The following is a 26,534-nucleotide window of genomic DNA, read 5'->3' as shown; positions in this document are numbered from 1 at the left end:
AATGATATACGTGGGTGCCCACCTTCACAATTTCTCCCTCCAGTTACATAGTCCTCTATTCTCAACTTTAACAGCTGAGCAATATCGTTCCTTTTAAGCTATTAGATATAACGGGGTTGGAGGAGGGAGAGATGCATCCTTCTGTATTCAGTATTTCTCTTGATAACTTTTTATTATCTGAACAATTGCTATACAGTTTGCCTATTCCCTGTGCTTGGAATTTGTGGATTTTTTTTCACTCAGGTGTTTCATATTCATGAAATAGAAAAAATGATAAGTTCCCACCTTTTTTTCCCTTACACACACACATATATAGGTAGACGCCTTCCCGGCGATTTGGATTGGATCCTAACATTAATAACTTACGTTACCATGCCAACTCAGTTTAGCACTCAAATAGCAAATTTGCTAATTTACCATCACACAGAAATTTGAGCCTGCTCTTCTTCAGAAGATCTACAACCAGCTAGGAATCACGGTGTTGGAAGAAGCGGGCAAAGTGCTCCTGAAATGAAAGTGAGACTTCCTCACTTCCATTCCGTTCTGATTCCCTACCTGGAAGGTTTCCCTTCTGTCTATTTTGGTGAATGAGGGAGGAATGCTTAGTGCACAATTAGACTTCTTTGGGTAAAAGGTAAGATCATAAATAAGAAACGCTTTTTTAAAAATATATATATATAATTATAGAGAAATCTAGTGACAACTGTTTAAAATTTAAATTTTTAATCAGGCAGCATTAAAGAATTTTATGTTATTGAACTGTATTTTATATACAACTCTGAATAACAGGTGGATGGAAAAGTAATTGCAAGGATCCGGCCATGGTCATTTTAAAATTTGATTACCTAGGAATATCTAGCGGGCAAGTGGTCTCCACAAAATCACTACATGGGGGAAAACACTGCAAGGCTCTGGCAGAGCCCCCAGAGGGTTATGTCACTCATACAGCAGTTTGTGTTTGGGACCATGTAGGGAAAGACTTTCCAAATGTAAAAACTAATTATATACAAGAGCTAGACATTGTGTTATCATTTAAATAAAACCTGTCTTTAAATATGGAATTCTTGGAAAAACTCACTTCATTGTCCAAAATGATGGAGACTATTTTGTTTTTTTTAATCAAAGAAGGAAATCTTCATTATAGAACCTTCTAATCGGACTGGGCAAGAGGTTTTCATTTGTAGAGTGTATTTCATAAAAACAGCCAGTGGCCAAGCGTCATCAGCGACGGTATCCTAAGGGAAGTGCTGTGACGGACATACCTAGAAAGAGCATCAGTCCTTGCTGGCTTGCCTGCTCTCCCCATCCCCGGGAGTCTTTGCGGGGAGCAAAGGAGTGTGGGCGGAGTCTCTGGGAGGCTAGAAGATCTTGCACTCGTTAATGGAGAAGAACCTCCTTCTGTTGCGTCTCCTGGCTTGGTTGACAGCAGTCCGGACAGCACACTCGAACACCTGCTGAACCCCCCTGTTGCTGAGGGCCGAGCACTCCAGATAGCCCTTCGCTCTCACTTCCTGGGCCAGTTTTTTCCCTTCCATGGCACTGATGCAGGAGGCCCTGTGGGTTCCCATCTCCCGCTGGTCCGTCTGGGTGGCCACCACCAGCACGGGGGTGCAGGGCAAGTTGCTCCTGATTTCGGCAATCCACTTGTTCTTCAGGTTCAGGAAAGAGTTCTGGTTGGCCACGGAGTAGCACATCAGCACCACGTCGGCCTGCTGGTAGGACAGGGGGCGGATGCTTCGGAAGGCGTCATTACCCGCTGTGTCCCAGAGGCCCAGGCTGATCTGGATGCCATCCATGAAGACGTCCACACCTGTGTTCTCATACACCGTGGGCTTGTAGGCCTCAGGGAAGGTCTCTGAAGTGAAGCGCACCAGCAGGGAGGTTTTCCCCACAGCTGAATCTCCCACCAACACACACTTGATGGAACTCAGCATCTTCCCAGCCTGGAGTCCTAGTTACAAGTTCAGAATCCCAAGTGAAGGGGCCCTCAGTGGGCTGCTGAGGCCAAGGCCATTCACCGCAAGGAATGAAACCCGGAGAAGGTTGTGTTCTCAGGGCCCCGGGCAGCAATTCTCCCAGTCCATCCGAGGGAGACACACGATCTACATTGAAAACCTCCAAAAGCCAGTCTTCAACTGCAACAGAAAGAAAAGGGGGGGGAGGGTGGAGATTGAGTCTTTTTTTTTCCTTTTTTTTTTTTTTTTTTTTAGAGAGAGAGCTCTTGCAAGTGGGGGCAGCGGGGAAGAGCAGAGGAGGAGAAAGAATCCCAAGCAGGAACCATGCTCAGCACGAGCCTGATGCGGGGTTCGATTCCACGACCCTGAGATCATGACCCGAGCCAAAATCGAGTCGGATGCTCAGCCAACTGAGCCACCCAGGCGCCCCTTTCCCTTTTTAAAGACAGGGAGCTTCCTCATTGGCACGCTGATTAAACACGGGGCTCTCCTCGGTGTAGCCGTCCAACCCACTGTCCAATCACTCTCCCCTTTGGTGAGGAAAGCTGTGCACATACCCCAGCCCAGACGCCCACAACTCCACCCAGTCATGAAGCAGAAGCTGGTTTTATCTCTAAATCAGCCTAGTGATAAAAACACCAGCGACTGCTCTGATATCAACATGAAAAAGACCTCAATAGCAACCTGATGGGTTGAATGCTGGCTCTCAAACAGCTCTCTGTTACCTTCGGCTCCACTGAGGTGGGGAAGACGCAGACAGCAGCTTCAGGTTCTAATGGATCCCAGCTGCTTTGGGAACTGCAAGAAAGAGAAGGATAAATTAGAGTGACCATATAAGCACATCCCTTCATGTATTGATCAATCAGCCAGTCCTCGGCTTATGTGGAATTCATGCTGAGGTCAGAGAAAAGAAATCACCAGAACTCTAAAAATTCGCTGTGGTTTTTCTCTTGAGGTTTTGCCAAAAACTGGCTACAGATGTAATAGAAACGGCACCGTCCTTTGCATTTTCTGCACCTGAAATCAAGCTCCATAACTGATACGATGACCTCACTTTGAGCACGTGATTTCATCTCCAAGCCTCAGTGTACACATCTGCAAGAATGCCACGAACTGAGGAATGGCTTCTCAGAGATGTTGTGGGGAGTAAATTAGCTCTTTTTTCCCAACGTTTCGCAACAGCTACCTATGTATCAGGAATTCTGCGGGGCCCTGGTGATACAAAATAACTTGCTTAAAAGCAACCCTGAATTATTCAGTGCCTGCCACTTAAACAGGGCAGCATAAATATGACAGCATCTGCATTTCGTGAAAGGGTCAAATAAATTCTCATTCCCTGCAGGTGTGAGAGCTCCAGACGATGAGATCAGCCTTGGAGACAGTGTCCCGTCTGCCGAGGGACGTCATGCAGGCCAGCCCAGCTTCAGATAAAGGAAAGGTCTTTCAGACCAAAATTCAGAATAAAGGTTATTAAGACAATCTGGGCTTATAAAGCTTCCCCACTGACGATATTCCTGACTTGTCACATGTAAAGCAATGTACAGGTCTGCCTCAAAACATAATTTTTTTAAAAGATTTATTTATTTATTTTAGAGGGGGGAGGTAGGGGTGGAGGGAGAAGGAGAGAGAGAATCCTCAAGCAGACTCCCCGCTGAGCACAGAGCCCCATGCAGGGCTCGATCCCAGGACCCTGAGATCATGACCTGAGCTGAAACCAAGAGCTGGCCGCTTAACTGACTGAGCCACCCAGGCACGCCTCAAAACATAATTTTTAAAAAATAACTCCTCTAAATCCTGCCATTCCCTTCCAAGAAATCTTTATTCTTATCAACCCATAGTCTCTGTTTAATGACATAATAGCCTTTGCAAATGAGTTAATCAAATGCGTAATTCACATGATTTTCACATATTCATTTTTTAACGACATGTGAGCTGGGTGATCTTGGCCAAGTTACTTAACCTCTGGGAGTCCTGGTTTCTTCATAAAAATGAGAATAAGAAAAGTACCTCTTCATGCAATTATTGTAAGTATTCCGCATGTGGAGAGTCTGTCTTAGCACAGAACCTGGCACATGGGACCTATAGGGAACCATTATGTTATGTATTTCCACTACTATTTATTTAAAATGCCAAATATTGAGGTGCCTGGGTGGCTCAGTCAGTTAAGCATCAGACTCTTGATTTCGGTTCAGGTCATGACCTCAGGGTCCTGGGATCGAGCCCCTAGTGGGACTCCCCGCTCAGCGGGGAGCCTGCCTAAGATTCTCTCTCTCCCTCTCCCTCTGCCCCTCCCCCCACCACTCTTCACGCCCGTGTGTGTGCACTCTCTCTCTAAAAAAAATTAAAATAAAAAAATAAAATGCCCTATATTGAATGTCCATGGCACGGGGGTTGGGATGTCAAATGTTTGGGTAGACTCTGTCTTAAGACTCACAATGGGTCACTTTCATGTACCATGGTCCTGGATACCTACCTCTTTGTTACCAGACCTTTGAGCAAGGTCTCCTTGGGGGGCTCTGTCAGGTCTCAGACTTTAGCCCTTTAGATCTCAGATGACTTAAATATGTGCGTTTGTGACCCCCTCATTACTTGGTTCAGAGCCAAGACCTTTTAGGACATTTTTGAGTTTTATTTTGATGCCAGTGGAGCAGGACTGGAACTAGGAAAAAATGTCCATGTGTCAGGCTTTTGGTTATTAAATAAAATCTTTCTAATAGATTGACTGAGTAAAAGCCAAATTTCCTGAGTAAGTCCCTGCAACAAGAAGACAATGAGGCAAGAACAAGGCAAGAACACCAACTTTAAATTTGGGTGGATCTGGAATCGAATCCTAGCTCCCAACCAACCACCTATGCAACAACCTTAACAGAGTTTCTTAACCTCCCTAAGTCTCTGTTTCCTCCTCTGTAAATCAGTGTAATAACATCTACAGCACCGGGTTGCTGAGACTACTAAGTATGCTTAGATGTATAAAATCCCTAGCATAGTGCATAATATGAACATACTGTATGTACATAGTCAACACATAGCAAGCCTACAGTAAGTAGTCCTTAATATTAATATCATTGTTAGATAATAATTATGAAATACAATGCTAAACAATGATTAATTACAAGTGGGGAATTAAAAGCAGCGCTATAGAGGTTTCTCTGCCCAAGACTGCCCTGTATACCTTACACCAAGCCATGAGGACCCAAAAAGGGGGGATTTCTTCTTGTAGCATGAAAACAAAAATATGATGTGAACAAAGAAATTCCTATCTGAGCCTTGCCACCTACCAACCTGCCAAAAGTCAATGACCTTCATTCCCAGCCAGCTCTAGCACTAAGAGACACATCAAATCAGCTCTCAGGGCCTCAGTTTCCCAAATTGTAAAGTGGTGAGACAAGATTAGCTTTCTCTGCAGTCTATTAAAACTGAGGCCAAAGGAGAAACCTTCATTACCTACCTCAGTGAATACAAGAACCTAAATTTCTGTGTTGTTCTGTGGCAGTAAAAAAATGATAAACCTCGATGTCACGCGTAGCCTTCAGCAGATGGCTAAATATGGAGCTGGGAGAGGGGAGGGGAGGGCCTCCGGTCCAGGTTAGAGCACTACCCTATATAGACATGACAGATCATCACCAGTTGGCGTGTCACATGTACCCACAAAAGAGCCCTTGTGGGTCCCATCGTCATTCTGGAAGGTTGATGGGCTTGCTTTCAGTGGAATTTCTCCTAAAATGAGAAATTCTCCCTAAAAGGGCCTGTCAGTGAAAAACAGATGCAGTTTTTCTGTGGTGCTGCACCAGCGGCTAATCGGCAGGGGGGCCCCCATTATATGTCTCTCCACGCAGAAGAGTTTCTGAGTGTGAACTCAAATGGCATCATGAGGGAGGCCACTAAGTGACCCTATGAGGACTTCAGTCACGCGAGAATCAATGCACCTTCAATCTCAGAAGCTCTCAGTTCTCAGGAACTTGAGTTCTGTCTCCCTTTCTCCTTTTTTCACCATTTTCACAGAAAGTATACCTTCAAGGGGCCTGGATGGGTCTCACACAGAGGGAAGATGGGAGCGAGGCTTCATCCCCCAAGGGCAACGGTATAAGGAGGGAGCTTCTGTCCACTGCAGCAGAAGGACAAAGGCAGACGAGAGGGAGGGCATAGGGACGAGGCGCCCTGATCCACTTCATCTTCTGGAAAGCTGAGGGCTACCCAGTAGGAAATCCAGGATTCAGTCTGGCCTCGAGTCCCCTCCCAACTAATAGATACCCATTCTTCCCTCCTAATCTTTCTTCGGACCTACTCTGTGCTTCTCTATTTGCGGGCAAAGACCTTTCCCTTCACTCACCCCCCAACTCCCACCCCTTCTTGAAAAGGTTCTCTGATGAGCTGAACTGCTGCTAGATCAGGCGCCGTCCCCTCTGTGTTGTCATAATCTATCCCCACCGACCTGTCAGGTAGCCATCATCACATCCTGATAAAGTAGTTAGCCCTCTTGAGCTAATCCCTCCTCTATAAACCCGGAATAAGACCTGCCTTACCTTCCTTGCAGGAAGAGGATCAGGTGGAAATTATACCAACACAGCAACAATTTGTGTTTGTACTTGTACACAACTGTACGTTTAGCAATACTCTCTTGCTTATTCTGTGAGACAGACAGCCCGTTCAGAACAATAGAGCACAATATAAGACTAAGGTGAAATTATGACGATCATTAAGTAATTATTATTGCGAGTTCTAGGTTATCTGACCTTTGATTGAGGTGGCTTATTTCAAAATGCTGATGGAATCCTCAGCTACCTTTCTCGAAAAATATGAACCAAGACGGCCTCTCGATTACAGAGGATACATCTAAAAGTCATCCTCCTCAAAAGGGCTTTGGGCAAAAGACCTGCACTAGCAGTAGCCAATTCATTCATTAAGGAAATGGATTCTACCACGAGTCTAACACACTTAGATGATTAAGAAAGCATCGTGTTCTTCAGTGACCCATCTCCTGCCAGGACCTTCTGTCAGCGACCCCTCCACAGCCTAGCAGGGACACCACAACGAGACCAGGCCTTGCCCCGGATGGTTGAGCCCACGGAGAGCTCCCCATCTGGCAATGGGGTTGGGTGCTTCATTTCCTATCTTTTCCTTGGCTGGGTGGGTGCGGGTAGGGGGGAGCCAATTCAAAAACTCTTAAGCAACTTAATAGAAAAAAGTGTAATTATCTCTAAATGTTATCACTCCAAATTCTTACTCAGTTTCATTCTCTAATAAATATACACTTACATAGATCTTCTAAACATTTTCTCAGATTTTTAAAAAAATGTTGATTTTCAGCAGTCTACACACTTGCCAGGTTTTAGCTAAAAAGCTTCTTATTGATTCAACAATTCTAAGTGCCCAGCCATTCTCCATGGTTAGCCGAGTCTTTGAGTTAGTTCTCCAGGATTTCTCCATCATTAACAACTGTGCTCTTTCACATCTAAAATATATCTATGCATATATACGTATATATGTTACCTTTATGTGGGATGATTTCTTGGGGATTATATTCACAAATGTGGCATTACTGGGTCAATGGTTGTTTTGTGACTTTTATTCACATTATTCAGCCTCTTTCAGGGACTGTACCAAGTACTTTGTATTATTCATTAGTTGTTTTATTCATTTTAAGAAACATTTGTTTGGGGCTTCCTGTGTGGCAGGCATCAAACATGTCCTAAGGGTGTCCTAGTAAACAAGACAGTTGCTGTCTGCATAGAAATTACTGTTTCTCAGCTGTAGAGACTTCGAGGAGTTTGAGAATCTTGCCTACGGTCATATAGCAAGCAAATGGCGGGGGCAAAGTGAGCCCTAACTAGTCCGACTCCAGAGCAGTAGCAGCCCCACGTGTCCCCCTCGGCCTATAATTCCACCAGCCCTAGCCCATGCATCTCACATACAACCATGCTTCCTATGCAAACCCAGTTTCAAGACACTTTAAATGAGGTTACTGCCTTTGCAGCCACCATCTTTTCAAGTACGGTTTTATCTTGAGTTTCATCTTACAAGAGTTCATTTCACTAATTCTCAGCCCTACTTTAGTAATTCCCCTTAGCATGTTTCTCATTGCTACAAATAATGATTAAATTCCCCTTCAAAATCAAAGAAGGAAATTAATTCATTTTTTTAAAGATTTTATTTTTAAGTGTTCTCTACACCCAACGTGGGGCTCAAACTCAAACCCTAAGATCAAGAATCACATGCTCCACTGACTGCACCAGCCAGTTTCTTTTATTTTTTTTATTTTTTATTTAAATCCAATTTAGTTAACATATACTGTATTATTAGTTTCAAGGGTAGAATTTAGTGATTCATCAGTTGCATATTAACACCCAGTGCTCATTACATCAAGTCCCTGCTTAATATCCATCACCCAACTACCCCTCAGTTTATTTTTATATAAAGATCATCTCTGTTTCAAATGGATTTTGTTCTGAAACTTTGCTTGCAAGATGCCGGTTTGCAAATTTTGTTTTATTTTTTTTAAAGATTTTATTTATTTATTTATTTATTTTTTATTTTTTTATTATGGAGCAGGGAGCCCGATGCGGGACTCGATCCCAGGACCCTGGGATCATGACCTGAGCCGAAGGCAGATGCTTAACCATCTGCGCCACCCAGGCGCCCTTTCATTACTTTCAGTTAGCCAGCATCCAGTACCTCGTGAGTTTTTGATGTAGTGTTCAACGATTCATTAGTTGCATGTAACAACTTTTAAATCCGTGTTCTCCAAAATCAAAGTTCTAAAGCAATATTTACATTCCTAATTATAAACCCTATTTCATCCCGTCATAACTGAGTTAAAAGGGAGCACCACCAAGCACTGAGACTTCATATTATCTCAGTGCCCTGAGCCTTGAAGCCTCTGAGCCAAGAGCCCTGCTCCTCTGACCCACAGGCCAAGCAGGGAGCGTGGCACCCTTCCTCTCCTCTGTTCCAGCCACCCTGCCCAGACTGGTTCCTACCACTCCCAGGAGCACAATAATCAATCAGATCGTCGCCACTGGTCTAGAGTTCCCAGCTTGATCCAAGTAAGGAACGAGGCCCGCCAGCCAGCCAGATGCCCAGAGCACCATCAAGGAACACCAGAACCTCACCTCAGAACGAAGGTGGCTGGGAAAATGTAGCTACCACAGCTTTTCCCAGAGTAATAATAGAAGGCATATTCTGAAAAACTGCGTGGAGCTGGGGGTGCAGTCCATGTGGGGCATGCTCAAAGAAGGTCATATGCTCTCTGAACTTCTTCTGAGGAACCTGAATTTCATTTACCAAAGGACACATATTTTCTCAGTTGGGCATGCATGTTTGGGGCCCAAGCTGAACTGTTCGAGGAAAGAGAGAGCAAAGAGGCAGATGCATGCATATCTAACCATTCTATGATGTGATGCTGCTATGAAACAAGATTGTCAAACTACGGCTCACCCGCAGGCCACATGCACCATCTGTTTTTGTATGGCCCGCAAATTAAGCATGGTTTTTACATTTCCTAATGATTGAAAAAAATCAAAAGATCATTTCATGACATTTGAAAATTATATGAAAATCAAATGTCTGCGTCCATTAATAACATTTTATCAGAACGGGGTCATGCTCTTTCATTCAGTATTGTCTAGGGCTGCTTTCTTGCTACAAGGCAAAGTTGCAACAGAGGCCTTATGGCTCACAAATCCTAAAATACTTACCATTCGGCCCTTTACAGAAAAAGTTTGACAACCCCTGCTACAAAGAGAGGCGGTTCGGAGTAAGAAAAGGGAGCACAGACTCGGGCCTCAGGCAAGCTTGGGCTGGGCTCCAACATCTGGCACTTACTGTGTGACCCGGGGCAAGTTACTTAACCTCTCTGGGCTTCAGTTCCTTTGTCATTAGAGGCAATATAGCCTAATGATTAAGAATACGGATTCGGGAATCATACTGCCACCCGGCTCTACTAACTACTGGCTCTGTGATCTCATGAAAGGTACTTAACCCCTCTAAGCCTTAGTTTCTTCAACTATAAATAAGCCACAAGGATCATGCCCCCCTTACAAAGGTTGTGGTATGGAGTTAAATGGGGCAGTGAATGCAAACCACATAACATGGTACCTGGCACAGAGTGAGTATTACAGAAGTATCTCCTATTATTATTATCTACCTAAAAGGGTTGATGTAAGATTATTATAAACTAGCATATGTCATGAGTCAGAAACAGTGCCTGGAACAAAACAGGCACACACCAATAGAGACTGCTGTGATGATGTGGATATGAACCAGTCCTCTAAACCCCGGGAGAGGGAGCAATTAATTCTCTGGTGATTAGGAAACCCTACATTCAAAAGGTGACATCAGATGTGGAGGATGAGTAAGATTTTGACAAAGAAGAAGAAAGAGCATGGGGAGGAGGGAGGGAATCATGTGCAAAGTCCCGGCAGCATGAAAGTACAGGTTTGGTTTGGGAAGTGGAAAGTGGTTCCGGGAGGCTGCAGCGAGGGTTGCTAGGTGGGGAGAGGGCCTTTTGCACATAGACTCCTACCAGTCCGTTCTTTTTTAACTCAAAGGAGTCCCTATTCCCTAGACGTTTTGAGCACCTACTAAGTGTCAGGCATCGTGCCATACAATGGAGCAGATTCCAGGTTAAATGAGACACAGCCCCACCCTCAGGACACTTAGATTCCAAAGGCGATACAAGCCATAAACTTCAACTGTGTCTGCAGAAGGAACAAGCAAAATGCTAACAAAGGAAAAAAGTGCTGCTTGCAATGGGCAAGAATCAAGAAAGGCTTTGTAGAGACCAGGACATTAGAATGTGACCCTTTAAACACTTGAGTTGAGAAGCACAGAGATGAAAGTGAAAGAGAAACACGACCAGTGAAAGAAAGAAACGTGGGGCACGTGTAATGAGGCTGGCAAGCAGCTCAGCTGGGCTGACACGTAGAGTCCAGAATGGGAGACAAAGCAGGGCTCCAGAGAGCTCATTCCTGTGGTATGTGCGGAGGGATCACAAGGGGGGAAAGATCAGAGGGGGCTCCTGGAGTAATACAGAGGTGGGAGCAAGGAGCAGGAGGGCTTTACCTAGAGTGCATGCTACGGGGCTAGAAAGGAGGAGAGGGACCCCAGCAACACCCCTGAGGTAGAATAACACCCAGCCCTTCCGTGAGAAGAGGCTGAGGCCCCAGTGGCCTGGGAGGAAGCCACTGGCAAACAGGAAGGGCTGCAGGAGACCAGGCAGTTTGGTATTTCAGACTGTGATGCCTGCTGATGAGCCAGAGAGATTTCCAGAGAGCCAAGGGAGGGAGTGTGGCCACATCACAAGGGATAAGAATGTGGTGGCAGAAGGATAGTTCTTATTCTTCCATGAACTTCGATATGAAATATTTAGTTACACACGTGTTCTTGTCTACGTTGTTTATAACAGGGAGAAAATTATGTAAGAATAGGTGGTTCTTGGATAAATTAATTAGTTTATGCCTCTGATCAATATCCTTTAAAATAGCAGTGCACAAGGATGTTAACTGACCAGGGGAAAGTCTCGCTAAGCTGAACGGGGCAAAAGCAGGTTTCAAAATGATATGTACAGTATAATTCCACAGGTATGACAAAAATCCAGAGCACTGTATACCAATGGTAAGGTGGATTGTCTACAGTCCTAGGACTGTAGGTGATCTCATTTTCTTCTCCTCATTTATGTGCTCTTTAAAGTGTTTCTACAGTATGCCTGTGTTACTTGAGCAATTCTGAAGTACTTTGTATGTGTTGTTGTTTTTAAGATTTATTTGTTTAGAGAGAGAGAGCTCAGGGGGCAGAGGGGCAGAGGAAGAGGGAGAGAGAATCTCAAGCAGACTCCCCACTGAGCACGGAGCCCAACGTGGCGCTGGATCTCATGACCCTGAGATTATGACCTGAGTCGAAATCAGATGTTCAACCAACTGAGCCACCCAGGCGCCCCTGTATGTGTTGTTTTGTTTTTTAAGTTTGCATGGAAGGGAAAGAAAAGGCTGATCTGAGTTCCTTTGAGGCTATAGAGAATTTCTGTGAGTCCCCAACAGTGTCCAAAGACAAAACTTTTCTAGATCTAGACAGCTGAAATTGTTTAAAATTCCTAGAAGCGCTCTCTCTGGCTTCTGGTTCCTTTTTGGAGAGAAGACAAGCAAAGCTGAATAATTCGGCCTCCTCCCACAAACGTCTCAAGCTCATCCCTCCTCTTACTCATGAGAGTTTTTTAAGTCCTTTTCTCTATTTTTTAGATATTCAAGAGAGTTTGCATATGGCCTGGGTATTAGATGACATTAAGGAACTATTGCTAATTTTGTTAGGTGATAATCATATTGTGGTCATACATATTTTTTTAAGTCTTATCTGACAGGTGAATTGAATATGTTGCCTGGGATTTTAGATTATTCCAGAAAAGACAGCAACAACAAGAAGTAAGGATGATGACAAAATAAAAGTGGGAAAATGCTGAGAACTATTGCAGTTGAATGACAGTTACATGGGGGGTATATTAGTCTGTTCTCCCTGCTTTTATGTATGTTCAAAATTTTTTATGATAGAAGTTTTAAAAGGTGGGATCTTTTGTTTTCTATAGCATTTTGTGCAAGCTGTGGTTTTATTCTCATCTTTAGTTATACAGAAAACGCAAAAAAAAGATCAGCAAAAAATATAGTTCATGCGACGACGACTTTTTCAAGTACGTGAAAGAATGCTGGTGTGTCGAATAACAAGTGACACAGGGTAGACGGTGCCAAGGGTTCGAGCCTACCTCCCATTGGGATGGATCTGGGGGAGGAAAAGTCATGGTTCTGGGTTAGGATTCCCAGCCAAGTCGTAAAAAGAGAAACGTGAGCTTCAAGTACAAGGTTTACCTGCATCTCAACAAGACATCATCATCTGTCCCCCCTAGAAGTAAGGGCAACTTCTAGAAAATACTCCAGCCAAAGGATATTCGAAGTTACTTTGAGATTATCTGAACACTTTACTTCCTAACCAGTATAATTACATTCACTGACTCCCCTTCTCCCTCTTTGCCCCAACTCTGCAGAATTAGAGCAAAAAAGTCATAATGAAAATAACAAGAAAGAGGGGCGCCTGGGTGGCTCAGTCATTAGGCGTCTGCCTTCCGCTCATGTCATGATCCCGGGGTCCTGAGATCAAGCCCCGCATCGGGCTCCCTGCTCAGTGGGGAGCCTGCTTCTCCCTCTCCCACTCCCCGTGCTTGTGTTCCTTCTCTCACTGTGTCTCTCTCTGTCAAATAAATAAATAAAATCTTAAAAAAAAAATAACAAGAAAGAAAGAAAAAAAGAAAGAGAAAGAAGGAAACTCAAGAGTGAAACTGTTATTACCCACACAAAACCAGATCCCAAATCAAAGTAACTCTGAGAGTGAGGGAGACGTTCTGCCCTGGGGGTCTTTGCTGTCTGCAAAGGTGAGGGGGCAACAGGAAGTTCTGCTTTAGGGTTTTGTTTTCCCCTTTGACCTACAGTAGCTCCCTACCTGATGATGTTTACTTACTGTGAAACTATGATATCTGCCTGGCATCTGTGTAGACCTTCACCAAGCCCAGCTCCCAGCTCTAAAGCACCATCTATGATGAAGAAAACCATCACACCCCAGGGTTTCCCCAGCCCCCCGTGCCCGCACCATCACCGCCATCACTCAACACACACACCTAAGCCATGGGTGGTGAACAGCAGTTCCCATTTTTTTTTTAAGGATTTATTTATTTGAGAGAGAGAGAGAGAGAGTGCAAGCAAGTGGGGGGAAAGGCAGAGAGAGAGGGGAAGCAGACTCCCCGCTGAGCAGGGAGCCTACACAGGGCTCCATCCCAGGATTCTGAGATCATGACCTGAGCCAAAATCAAGAGTCAGACTCTCAGTGACTGAGCCACCCAGGCGCCCCAGCAGTTCCCTTTTTCTTTGCTAATCCAATCAGACTAGAGATGGCCCCCTCACGCTGGCTAACTTCTCATTTTCTCTGGATCGTTTTTATATATCCTTTTTTTTTCAGATTGTAAAAGTAGTACATACACATTCTACAACTTTTAAAAATACTTAATGATCTAAAGGACCTAAAAAACAAAACCAACTGCCACCTAGAACCAAAAGATGTAAGATATTAGTGTACCTTTTCCTGTTTCTTTCTTTCAGTGCATCTTTTTTTTTTTTCTGAAACTAATACCATACTTTATATGTAGATTGGCTTCTTGCTTTTTGTATTTAACATCTACATCATTAATATTTCCTGTATCATTAAGATTCTTCAGAGTTTTAATGACTGCATAATGTTTCATTATATGAATGTAGCATTATTTATTTAATCAGAAACACTTAAATTGTTTCTGAATTTTACTGTAATAACAGTGGGTGAACATTCTAAAAATAAATTTGTATAAATAGACAATTGTTTCTTTAGTATAAATAGACATGAGGGGGCACCTGGGTGGCTCAGTCATTAAGTGTCTGCCTTCGGCTCAGGTCATGATCCCAGGGTCCTGGGATCCAGCCCTGCATCGGGCTCCCTTATAAACGGGAAACCTGCTTCTCCCTCTCCCACTCCCCCTGCTTGTGTTCCCTCTCTCGCTGTGTCTCTCTCTGTCAAACAAATAAATAAAATCTTTTAAAAAAAATAGACATGAGTGCAATTATTAGAACAAAAGAGATATAAAATTAGACTGATTTCTACTCCATAAGCAGTGTATGAGAGTATTCACTTTATCACACTACCAAAATCACTGGGTTCAGTATTTCCCAATTTGATTTGTTCTCATTTGCATTTCATTGATGACTAATAAAAATTAACATTCTCTCATCTGTTTACTAGCCAGTTATATTTTTCTTCTGTAAGTCATCTGTCTTATCAACTTCTCTAGCATTATTTCTTCATTTCTTAAAATCTCCTTAGAGATTAAAGATATTAATCCTTTTTGGTTAAATAAATATGTTGCAAACTTTTAAAAATATATTTTTTGCCCATGTATTCTGGGAATTCCCCCAAATTCCTGGTACTCCCCCACCATTGAACAACCACTAAACAAAATGTAAAATAGCTTGTTCCCTGATGGGTAAAGAAACTTAGCACGATTGGATGCCTTGAAAGGTCATCTAGTTCAACCCACTCGTTTCCCCATGAGGAAGCCAAGGCTCAGAACAGTGGTTTAGCGACTGGGGGCTGACTTGAGGCCCAGAAACTGGATCAGCTGAGTCAGCACTCTTTCCATCCACCCAGGAGTTTTTCAAATATATATGATGTCTACATGCTACATCCCATACTTAATTTCCTTAATATTTTAAATGCAAAGTACATATAGATAGCTTATAGATCAATGTTCCAAATTGGTGGCTTTTTACTCAATCTTTTGAGCTCCCAGTTTTAATATAAAAATACTTTTCAAACAGATGTTCCTTTTCTCATGAACTTCCTTCGAGATAGATCCTCTCTCTTTAGGGACAATCATTAAGCTTTTCGACATTCTCTAGAATTAGGATAAACCCTTATAGTACAAATTGCTAAGACTATAAAAGAAGCCAAGGTATTTTGTTCTGGATATTTAACCAAGAGCACAGAATGAAGTGAGGTGATTTAGTTTCAGGTTCAACAGAAGAATTGGTCAATTTTCAATTGTTTGCAAAGAGGTGAGATTGTGGAGTCAAGGTCTCAGATTCTCATTCCCATTGCTGATTAGCAGTATGACCTTGGGCCAATCACATAACCAGAACAACAAAATGTGGATAATGATGCGTAGTTCGTAGGATTCTTTAAGGCAATGAAAAAGAATCTATCTCCCGTTCTTAGTGGGGTATCTGACCCTTTGTAGAAAAGCATACCAATAAACACTCACTATGGTACTTACTAACAGCCAGACACTGTTTGATGTGCTTTATGAAAATTAGCCCATCAATCACTAAACAACACTACATGGTCAGTACCACTGTTGTCACATTTTACAGCTGGGGAAACCAAGGCACAGAGAAATAAAGTAACTTTCCCAAGATGATAAGCTAGTCAGGCGGCCAGCAGTCCAGCCTCTGAGCCCATTTATAGTGCTGTGTCTACCTCCCCTCCCACTGCTTCATTTGGGGGAAGCCTATCTCCCTTTGCCACATTGATGAAACAAAGCAATCTGCTATGGTCTGAATATTTGTGTCCCCTTAAAATTCATAGATTGAAATCTAACCCCCAAGGCGATGGTTTTAGAAAGTAGGGCCTTTGGAGGTGATAGGTCATGAGGGTGGGGCCTTCACGAATGGGATTCGTACCCTTATTAAAGAGACCCCAGAGCGCTCCTTTACCCCTTCCACCATGTGAGGGTGCAGTGAGGAGGTGCTGTCTATGAGCCAGGAAGCAGGACCCCCCCAGACACCTGCCACCACCAGGATCTTAGACTTTCCAGCCTCCAGGTCTGATAGAAATAAAATACTACAGCATTTCATACAGCCGACTAAACAGATGGAGACACAATCCTAAAATAAAGGTAGGAGAGGAGGAAGAATAGCTGGAAAGACATTTTTCAGCTGGTAAGTGACTTGACTTCTTTCTTAGGACATTCCTAATTTCTAACAACATTCAAAAGTTTTCTCCCTTAAGCAGGCACTCTCACCATTGGGAGACGTGCCAAAGAGTGACATCTTTGTAGAGGGCAACCTGACGGAATCCAGTGCCTACTTCGTGTATGTGACACCTGGCGCTGGGCACTTTTTAACTGCTCTAGTCTGTATGACAAAATTAGTTTCAGTAATAATGTGTAAGAGTTAGGAACAATCATTTTCTTGATCCATTCTTTAGCTTTAAAACATGTAACAATTCAAAGAAAAACATATTTCAATTTTTAAATTATTCAAATGCAGCAAAATGTTTCATGTAGGAACTAAAACTTGCATTCATTGATCAAAGCTATTATACTATGCAGTTTGTGCGCTGCTGTACTGTTTTAAACTTAAACACGAAACTCCAAGAGGTCACATAGAACGACACAATTGAAGTAAATCAAGTGTTGTCTCATAGTCTCTATAATCATGGTGCAATCACTCTTTATTTCTAATCTACTATTTAAACTCAGGAATATGGAGTGCCATCAGGGTGAGAATCAGAGTCTGCCTCTGAAGTGAGCTCTAATGCAATGTCTACACACACGAAGAACTTACTCCGACTTTAACACTGCCAGCACATCATGATAATAAAAATCAGACCCACATTGGTTTTACTGTTGTTTCTAAATTCCCTACAGACAACATGTTCCCTTATTACCTGTTACCCCGGCGTAGACCCCTTCCATCACCCTACCTTTGATATGCCCTGCCGCTAGCTATCAAAATTGTAAATATGTATACCTTTTAACCTGGCAATTCCCATTCTTTAAATACATTATCCTGCTGCACCTACACACGTCGCCAAGACATATGTGCAAGAACTTGCATTGCTGCATTATTCATAACAGCAAGAAAAGAACTGGGACTAACTGAATGGTCCATCAAAAGACAGTGGTTAAATTAATTCTGCCATATCCATGCAGTGCAATCCAATACAGCATTGAAAAGAATTAGGTCAGCCCCTATGTAGTGCCCAAGAAGGACGCCCATGAAACATTAGTAACTGAAAAAAATAAACAGTTGAACAATTTGGTAAAGGGTCCCATTTATGCAGAAAAATAAAGGTACAAGCTTGTTCTGGTGCCCCCGAATGCCCAGAACGCTCAGAATGGCATTGGTCCAGGCAGAGACAGGTATCTGTGCCCCAGTGAGCAAATCCCGGCTCACCATGAATTCTCAGCTCCTCTTATACATGTCCCTCTGTAGATAAAACTGTCATGGGGGTGGACCACAGCCATTCCCTCAGTTGTCTAAAAGAAAGAGGAACAGAGAGGAATAACCTAAGAACACACGTTTGTACAGCTTTTTCTAAGTTTTTGAAATCTGCTTTTGGAATATAGATGTACTTTTATATGGATTATATTGCAGACATAATACATAATAGTAGGATTAAATAAGTCCCTAGATGCTCAAGTTCTGATCAAGGACTTACAGACACTGGGAGAAACAAGCCTATAATGACCCTGAAACTGTCAGGATACTCCAGAGCAAAATTCTTTTCTTTTTTAACTGTTTAATTCATCTCGTATGCATATATAATGTTCTATTAACATTAAGTTCCAATTTCATAGAAGTCTGAAAAAAAATGACAGGATATCTGCCTTTAATTGGCTTTAAACTAGGCTATTTTAAAAGAGCCTATTGGGGACAAAGATAATAAAGAAAATGTTAATATGGTTTAGACGAGGCCTAGAGGTTTTTAAAAAAACCTTTCTTCTTACTTAGTTAATAATGTCTCTGACCCTCACTTTTTTTTTTCTTCTAGAGGAGAAATGACTTCATGGAGAGAGGTAATGTGATAGCCATGAGAAGACAGAAAGCTATGACCCTGCTTCATCATCATGAGGTCCCATAAAGCTGGGACCTTAGAGAATAAAATCCTAAATTAGAGAGAAAAGAAGCAACGTTCTGCATACCAATGACCTCATGCTCAGCTTCACCCCACAGAAAAGTTAAAATTTAAGTGGACAAGTGCTATAATAAAGGTAAATTCAAAATGCCAAGAGAACACTGAGGACAGAGCGCTTACCTCCTCTGGGGTAGTGGGGGTGGAGGGAGTGGAGAGGAGTGACATTTGAAATGGTCTTGGAAGAGGGAAAGAAAATAGGATTGGAAGACGGCAACCACACAGAGGAAGTGGCCAGTGCCCAGGTACGCGTGTGGGAAAGGTCTGCACATTTGGAGCATAGAGAGTTGGCTTTTGTGGCTGAAGCACAGGGAGGAGGTGAGGTGGGAAAGGAACACTGGGGCCAATTTACTCCACACTGAGTATAAAATGACCTCCATCCAGCCATCTCTTTCATTACCTTTCTTCTTTCACTGTCCCCAGGTCCCCCTGGCCATTGCGGCAATTTCTCCAGACTACGTAGTAGCATCCCCTAAACTGCCTGCATTTCCTGCTTCGATGACCTTAAGCATCCTGTTCTCATCTCCTGAAATATGATCTTTCCTGCTCTGACTTTTCCTGGTAAAATTCTACCTGACCCAGAGCCCAGCTCAAATGCCATGTCTCCATGAGACCTTTAAGAAACTCCCGGTAAGCATTAAGTTTTCTCCCTTATCTGAGCTCACGTGTCAGCTTTAAATGTGTTTACATTTACTTTTTAAAAATAGTTAATACATGCCTATAGTAAAATTCAAGGACTCCAAGAGTGGGGTGCCTGGGTGGCTCCATCAGTTGAGTGTCCGACTCTTGATTTCAGCTCAGGTCATGATCTCAGGGCCGTGAGATCGAGCCCAGCGTCAGGCTCCGCATTTGGCGTGGAGTCTGCTTGTCCCTCTCCCCCGATCCTTCCCCTGCTCACACAGTCTCTCAGTCTCTCTCTCTCTCAAATAAAGAGAGAGAGAAAGAAAAGTCTTAAGAACAAACAAAAATCCGAAGAGTACAGGAGTGGAAAATATGTCTCCCTCTTATGCCTGCCCTCCATGGCTCCCGGCCATTTTCCCAAAAGCAACCAGTGTATTAAGTTTCTCATGCATTCTTCCAAAGCTATTACATTACAACAGGTACTCACCGGCATACATGTATGAATGCATATGTGTAATTATCCTATACACACACATTCCTTTTTTTTTTTTAAGGTTTATTTATTTATTTATTTGAGAGAGAGAATGAGAGACAGAGAGCACAGGAGAGGGGGGAGGGTCAGAGGGAGAAGCAGACTCCCCGCTGAGCAGGGAGCAGATGCGGGACTCGATCCTGGGACTCCAGGATCATGATCTGAGCCGGAGGCAGTCGCTTAACCAACCGAGCCACCCAGGTGCCCCTCACATTCTTCTTTTTTAATATGCAAACTGCAGCCTACTATACTATACTCCCTGCTGCTTTTCTCACCCAATAATATATCATGAAACTTCTTCCTTCTCCGTAGATTTTGAGTTGCCTGATTCTGAATTCCTTTAATAGAGGACTAAGGAGCTGCTCCTCAATTACGGATAAATCTGAGAATATGATACTAAATATAAATGGAGACTCGGTGTGGTGCTTTAGGCTTATTTCTGACTGTATTGTAGGGAGAGGTGGCCTGCAGTGGACAGAGCCCTGGACTGTAAAGCACAAATCCTGGCTCTACCACTAACCATGTGACCGTGCTCACAGCAGTTAGCTTCTCCAGACTTCAGCTGCCTCATCTGTAAAATTAGGCCCTGACCTCAGATGGGCCTCTCCAGTACTGATATTTCATGTCTCTATGAAAGTACTAATAACACATGCTACTTTGAGAGCAGATGCTAACAGAGTTGAAGGTAAAGAGGCATAGGTCCAAGTTCTTGCCGTGATGATCTTTCCCTGCTGCCAGGATTTTCCCTTTTGCCTTGCCTTGCTTGTCCCTCCCCCCGCCACTTCGCAACCTTGACTCAGAGGCCTGCATGTTAAAAAGGCCCTCCGCAAGGGTGCATCAGCCAAGCTAAGCATAAAGCCCCCAGGTCTCTGATTTCAGGACTGTGCTCGGCAGCAGCTGTCTTGGATTTCTACAAAATACAAACAAAATTTGGACCTCTTTTCCTGAAAACCTGTCCCAATACAATGGAGAGTTCACTGGCCTAATCTGTGACAGAGAGAACTTGCAAATACTGAGTGCCTTAGAGAGTTTTCAGAGACTGATAGGAGAATACACCCAGCCCATTTACAGACCTCGGCCGCAAAGCAACTAGGTGGCCAAGGGCCCAAAGGTGATTATCACTCACGTAGGCCCCACCAACTCCCTCAGTTCTCTAAGTTATCCTTGGGGCTTTCCTGAACAAAACAGAAACAAAACATATCACTGCCTCCCAGATGTCCACATCAAGGGCAAAAGTTCTCAAGCCTTATAAAAGCATTCCCCACAACCTTAAAACAACCAAAAATTGAGGACCAGCTGTCCATGGAGGAGCAATTAGTACAGGTCCTAGCAGGGAGACAGATGCTGGAAAACCATCTGCTCTTGGCAAGGGCCTTGGAGCTCTCTCTACATTATCCACAGCTCCTACCTGGAATTTGATGTTCATCCTTGATGCCAACTCTTGTACCTTCACACAGATGTCATCAACATGGTTGGAACCAGAAGGTATAATCCTAAATCTGTTTCTAGCAGCAGGGACTTTCAGAAACCACATTCCCTGTGGGATTGACTTGCCATTTCCATTCATTTTTGCCCTCATTTGTCTCTACTCTTTAAATATAAGACAACTTGCCATACAGGATAACTTTTCAAAGGGGAAAAAAGGCACACCTTCTTATCATCGAATTCCTTATTATTTTAGAAAAATACATAATAATGTGGAAAACGGTGTATGACAACATTGTTACATTAAAAAAAAAAGCAAGTTCAAAACACTATGTGCAACATGACCCTGATTTTTTAATAAAAAAATAGAATGAGGAGTAAGTAACCATATCAAGATGTTAACAATGTTCTTATTGGTACAATTATAGATTTTTTCTTTTATGTGCTTATCTACAGTTTCCAAACTTCCGTCATAAGCATATATTGCCTCTGTAACCCCCCCCCCCAAAAAAGGTGCAAAAATAGCTCATGATCCTTTGTAAAAGAAAATATAAATATGTCCTACAGTTCCTTTCTGGGTAGAAGTGGCATTTGCTAGTATCCCTGGATAGTCACTTTTAAGAAAGTGTGGCACAGGAGGCCTGCATCCTAGGTCAGGATCAGCCTTGGACTAAAGAAATGACCCTGAAAACTCTCAGACCCCCTCCCCCCACCCCCGCTCAGTCACCTTACTTGTCAGAGAGTAAGTCTCTCTGGGTCTGTGAGTCCTTTTCTTACTCAGTCTGGAACATCACTCAAGTTAAAACAAACAAACCCAAAATAATCCAGGGATTTGAACTGTGCTAGACCAACCTGCTCCACATGCTAGAAAAATTCCTAAGGAAATTAAGATCCTAAGGAAAGAAGTTTCTTTTGTCATACAGATGGGTACCACTGTTAGGATTTATGGGAATTTCTTTCCTTTTATCACTGAGTACCAGAATGGTCAAGAACAGGCTTAGCCTAAAGTTCACTTCCTCCCTATGGTTTTGTAAATGGGATCAAAATACAGGAAGTCCATTAGCCAAAATTCTCTATTGACAATGCATGTATGGGCACTGCCAACGTGCAGTTCTCAGGCTTGCTATGTTTCCATGGGTGACCAGCCCTTTTCTTTCTGATTAATATCTCTTCATATAAATTCAACTTCTTAGGAGATGATTCCCTAGTCACCTTCAGGTACCAGGCGACCGTAGTCTTGTCTTAGTGGTACAAACCCACCTGAAATTACTTTCAAAGACAATAGTTAAGACTCTGAAAAGAACCACTCCGGACATCACCATTAGCCAACCTTCTTAAATCTGCAATCCCAAAGTGAACTGAAATGCACCAGAAGATAATCCCCTAATCTCATTCCATCCTCCTCTAACCACCTCTTCTCTTGCACATTATGTGATATCTTGTAACACTCACAAATACCATGCAGACATCCATCTGCTTCCTTCACTTTATCACCCTAAAAGTGCGTACCTAGTGAAAGTAAATTTGAAAGCCTCCCAGGGATCTCTTCAGTGTTCCATTTCCCATGAAGCTTTACTAGCCTGTCCCAAGGTGTGTGTGTGTGTGTGTGTGTGTGTGTAGGATCAGGAACTAAAAGAATGAGACTCACACTTGCTATTTTTCTAAAATAAGTTCCCAAGAAACTTCACTACCATTGAGTCAACTATCAGTGGATAAACTATGCACCCGCCTTTTTGCATCACGGGGCATATGAGCTAGAGAGCTCCCCTTCTCTGTCACATGAAAAGTCTGTTATCTCATCTTCTCTCTTTAATGATATTCTCCTGACTGAATTCCAGTGTCAGTGCCACGCATGCATAGAACTGAGTATTCTAGACTCCTCATTTTGAAGAAGGACTGTAGTGCAGAAGCATCTGGTAAGATCCCCACAGCACAAAACTGGGAGAATCAAGACACCCAGTTCCGGGGAATCTTTCCCACAGGAAGATGGCAAAGGAAGTAGCTTCCCAATCTATCAGCAGCAGTTCTCATCCCTCCTGATAAGAATCCCCTGCAAGAGAGTCTGGACATCTTGGCCCTTAGGGTTTCCGGTCGGCCGACACAGGAGGCACCAGCATGTTTCCTTCAGGGAACAGTCTTACCAGAAGCTACCCACCTACATGGGGCAACATCAAGGGTGATGAGAAGTTCCCTCCCTACTGAACATCTCTCCCACCATTGGAGCAGCCTTTTCTCTAGAAGCTTGGTGCTTTCCTTTTTTAAAAAGATTCATTTATTTAGAGAGAAAGAGCATGTGCATGGGGAGAGGGAAAGAATCTCAAGCAGACTCCCCAGTGAGTGGGGAGCCCGATATGGGACTCGATCCCATGACTGGAGCGGAAATCCAGAGTCAGACACTTAACTGACTGAGCCACCCAGGCCCCCCTAGAGGCTTGGTGCTTTCTTCAAATGTGAGTCTCCTTGGAAGGTAAAGGCCTTGTTACCATTGCCACATTTATATGAATGTGTTTCCAGTCTCATTATTTCCTCAAAGCCCATTTTGATTGCCAGAGGAGGAAGTTTTACGAAACACCAAACAGTATATAAAGAGAGGTGAGACATGGGAAGACATATATTATTGGGCATTAATCCCATTCTCTAGGCCATTCCCATCTAAGTCTGGACCCCTCTTACGTTAGAATAGCACTGGTGGCCTGCCAGATCCTTGTATTGTCTGTGGATGGATAATTTGAAGTGTCACTGATCTGAATCCTCAATAATATCATTCATGTATTCATTTCTCCAATATGTACTGCACTCCAACTATGTGCTGGGCACCATACTAGATGGTACACAGGGAACAATGTAAGCTGAAGAATACTAATCCATCCCGAAGTCAAGTGTCCAACATTTGGATAAGGATCACCTGGATTCATAACACTGATCATGACGAAGGTGTTAAGGAGGCATTTGGTGTTCATTCACCCACAGCGCTGTAAAGTACCATTAGCCCCGAGAAGTATCATTATTCACAATTTACCGATAAAGCGATCAAGGTGCAAGGAGGGTAAAGTCAGTGATCCCCATGTTTGATCATCTTCACAATTACCCTAAGAAGTTGTTTTAAATGTTTCCCTGGGACCCTCTTGGGGACATTCTCATTCAGGGGCTCTGGGAAGAACCAGAGAAACGATTTGTAAAGCATTAGATGACACAGAAGCAGTCAGATTGGAGAAACACTGCTCCATGGCCAAGCTCAGCTTCCTCAGACAGCTGGCTTTTCATCTGACCTTCGCAATCTAGGAAGGAAGGATTATTATGTTATTCTCCCCCATGTTATATGTGAATCAGCTTCAACACACAAAAGACAATCAGCCCAAAAGACAAAACGAAACGAAATCTCTCTCCATTTTCTTTCTTTTCCATCTACTGTAAACAAAGCAATAGAACCATCGGAATTGATCGCCTTATACATAATCATTTTGACATCCCTGTTTGCAAAACCTCTTTCGGTTTTAACATCTACATAAGAGCAATCTAGCAACTTGCTATGAGCCTAATAAAATTACCCCAACACATCAAATGGTGTCTTTCTTCATCAGTTCATTTTTGTCACTAAAAATAAGGAATATCAAAGATACTTAAGAGACATAACACCTATATAATGGATGGACTGTTTGGATACTGAATTAAATAAACTAATTGTAAGAAGGTATTTTTGAGACAGTCAGTGAAATATGATTATAAACTGGGTATTAGAAAATTCCAAAGAATCGCTGCTAATTTTGTTAAGTGGGATAATGACCGCATGGAATTGTAAGAAAATATTCTTGATTTTAGAGATGTATAGTATAGGTGGGCAAAGTGACATGATGTCTGGGGTTTACTTTATGTAGGCAAAAGGGTAAAAGAGGATGAAACAAATATGGCAATATCTTGATAATTGCTGAATTTGGGTGATGGGCATGGGGAATTTTAAATGTATTTGAATTTTTTTTAAAGATTTTATTTATTTATTTGAGAGAGACAGAGAGAGACAGCATGAGCAGGGGGGAGGAGCAGAGGGAGAGGGAGAAGCAGATTCCCTGCTGAGCAGGCAGCCCGACACAGGGCTCCATCCCAGGACCCCGAGATCATGACCTGAGCCGAAGGCAGACCCATACTGACTGAGCCATCCAGGAGCCCTAGATGTATTTGAATTTTTATAATAAAACAACTTTTTAAAAAGATCAACACTCTCACTTCCCCCAAAGTGCCATTTTTCCTTGGAAAGGCAAAGTCTCAATGCTTATTAAAACATTTGACAATAAGCATAATTATTTACCAAATATCTCCTGCACATCTATTCTTTTCTCATTTGTTCTCCAAACAGGTATGGTTTTTTAAACTTTAACTGATGGTCATGGAATATAACTTATCCTAAAAAGTTATTTATCTGAAATTCAAAATCTAGGGCACCTGGGTGGCTCAGTTGGTTAAGCAACTGCCTTCGGCTCAGGGCATGATCCGGGGTCCTGGGATCGAGCCCCACATCGGGCTCCTTGCTCAGTGGGGAGTCTGCTTCTCCCTCTGCCTGCCGCTCCCCCTGCTTGTGCTCGTTCTCTCTCTGTCAAATAAATAAAAATAAAATCTTAAAAAAAAAATGAAATTCAAAATCGAACTGGCATTCCAGGCTTTTTTATTTGCCTGATTGGCAACCCTAGACAAGGAGAAAAATCTCCAAACATGAGTCAGCATACCTGGGTTCAATTTCGTCTTTGCTACTGGCCTTGTAAGGAGGAGCAAGCTGCTCACTGTCTTGAAGCGTTTCTTTCATCATCCATAACACAAGAATGTTTCGTTCCAGCTCAAAATGCTATGAAATGTGGGTACTAGCCTTGTGCCAATTCCTCAGATAGAAATACCCTTTTAAAAAGTATACCTAAGTTACTTCCTTTTTTCAAGGGAATATTGAGAGGGAAATTCAGTAAAGCAAAAACATATTGCCCCCCACCCCAAAACATCAGGCTGACAAGCCACACTATCCACACACATACATTCAGTGCCTACAGAGAACCAGATCCTGAAACAGGCCCTTTCATATATGACCTCATTTTGTCATCACAACAATCCCACATGGTAAATCATAGTATCCCCATTTCACAGATATGATGACTGAGGTCCGGAGAAATTAAATAACTTGTCTCTGGTTAACTTCAAATCCCTGAGCTTTACACCACATTTCCATGCCTCCAATTCTCTTAGGCAGAGAGCATCAGGAACTGGAAGGCAGAACAGAGCGAGCACCAGCTTCTAGCTCCTCAGTAAGGCCTTTAGATTTCTCTCTTGCGAACTGATCCCAGTGATGCCAGGTATATTCATGTTAAAACACAAATAGGGGCACCTGGGTGGCTCGTCGTTAAGCGTCTGCCTTCGGCTCAGGTCATGATCCCAGGGTCCTGGGATCGAGCCCCACATCGGGTTTCCTGCTTTGCGGGAAGCCTGCTTCTCCCTCCCCAGCTCCCCCTGCTTGTGTTCCCTCTCTCGCTGTCTCTTTCTCTGTCAAA

At 43.0% G+C, this 26,534-nt stretch overlaps 1 protein-coding gene across 1 annotated transcript in view; it reads right to left on the bottom strand.

Moving 5' to 3' along the window:
• Positions 1-1,184: 1,184 nt before the first annotated feature.
• Positions 1,185-26,534, bottom strand: part of RHOH (ras homolog family member H) — a 39,012-nt gene continuing 13,662 nt past the window's right edge. The window contains exons 3-4 of the mRNA XM_032397720.1: positions 2,640-2,753; positions 1,185-2,135 (exon numbers count right to left, since the gene is read on the bottom strand). Coding sequence (XP_032253611.1) covers positions 1,359-1,934 — 576 coding nt within the window. The 5' untranslated portion in view covers positions 1,935-2,135; positions 2,640-2,753 and the 3' untranslated portion in view covers positions 1,185-1,358. The remainder of the gene's footprint in view (positions 2,136-2,639; positions 2,754-26,534) is intronic.

This window comes from Phoca vitulina, unplaced genomic scaffold (genome assembly GCF_004348235.1).
Source record: "Phoca vitulina isolate PV1807 unplaced genomic scaffold, GSC_HSeal_1.0 scaffold3, whole genome shotgun sequence".
Lineage (NCBI taxonomy): Eukaryota > Metazoa > Chordata > Mammalia > Carnivora > Phocidae > Phoca > Phoca vitulina.
The sequence above is the reverse complement of the archived record's forward strand: the minus strand, read 5'-3'. Positions and strand labels throughout refer to the sequence as shown.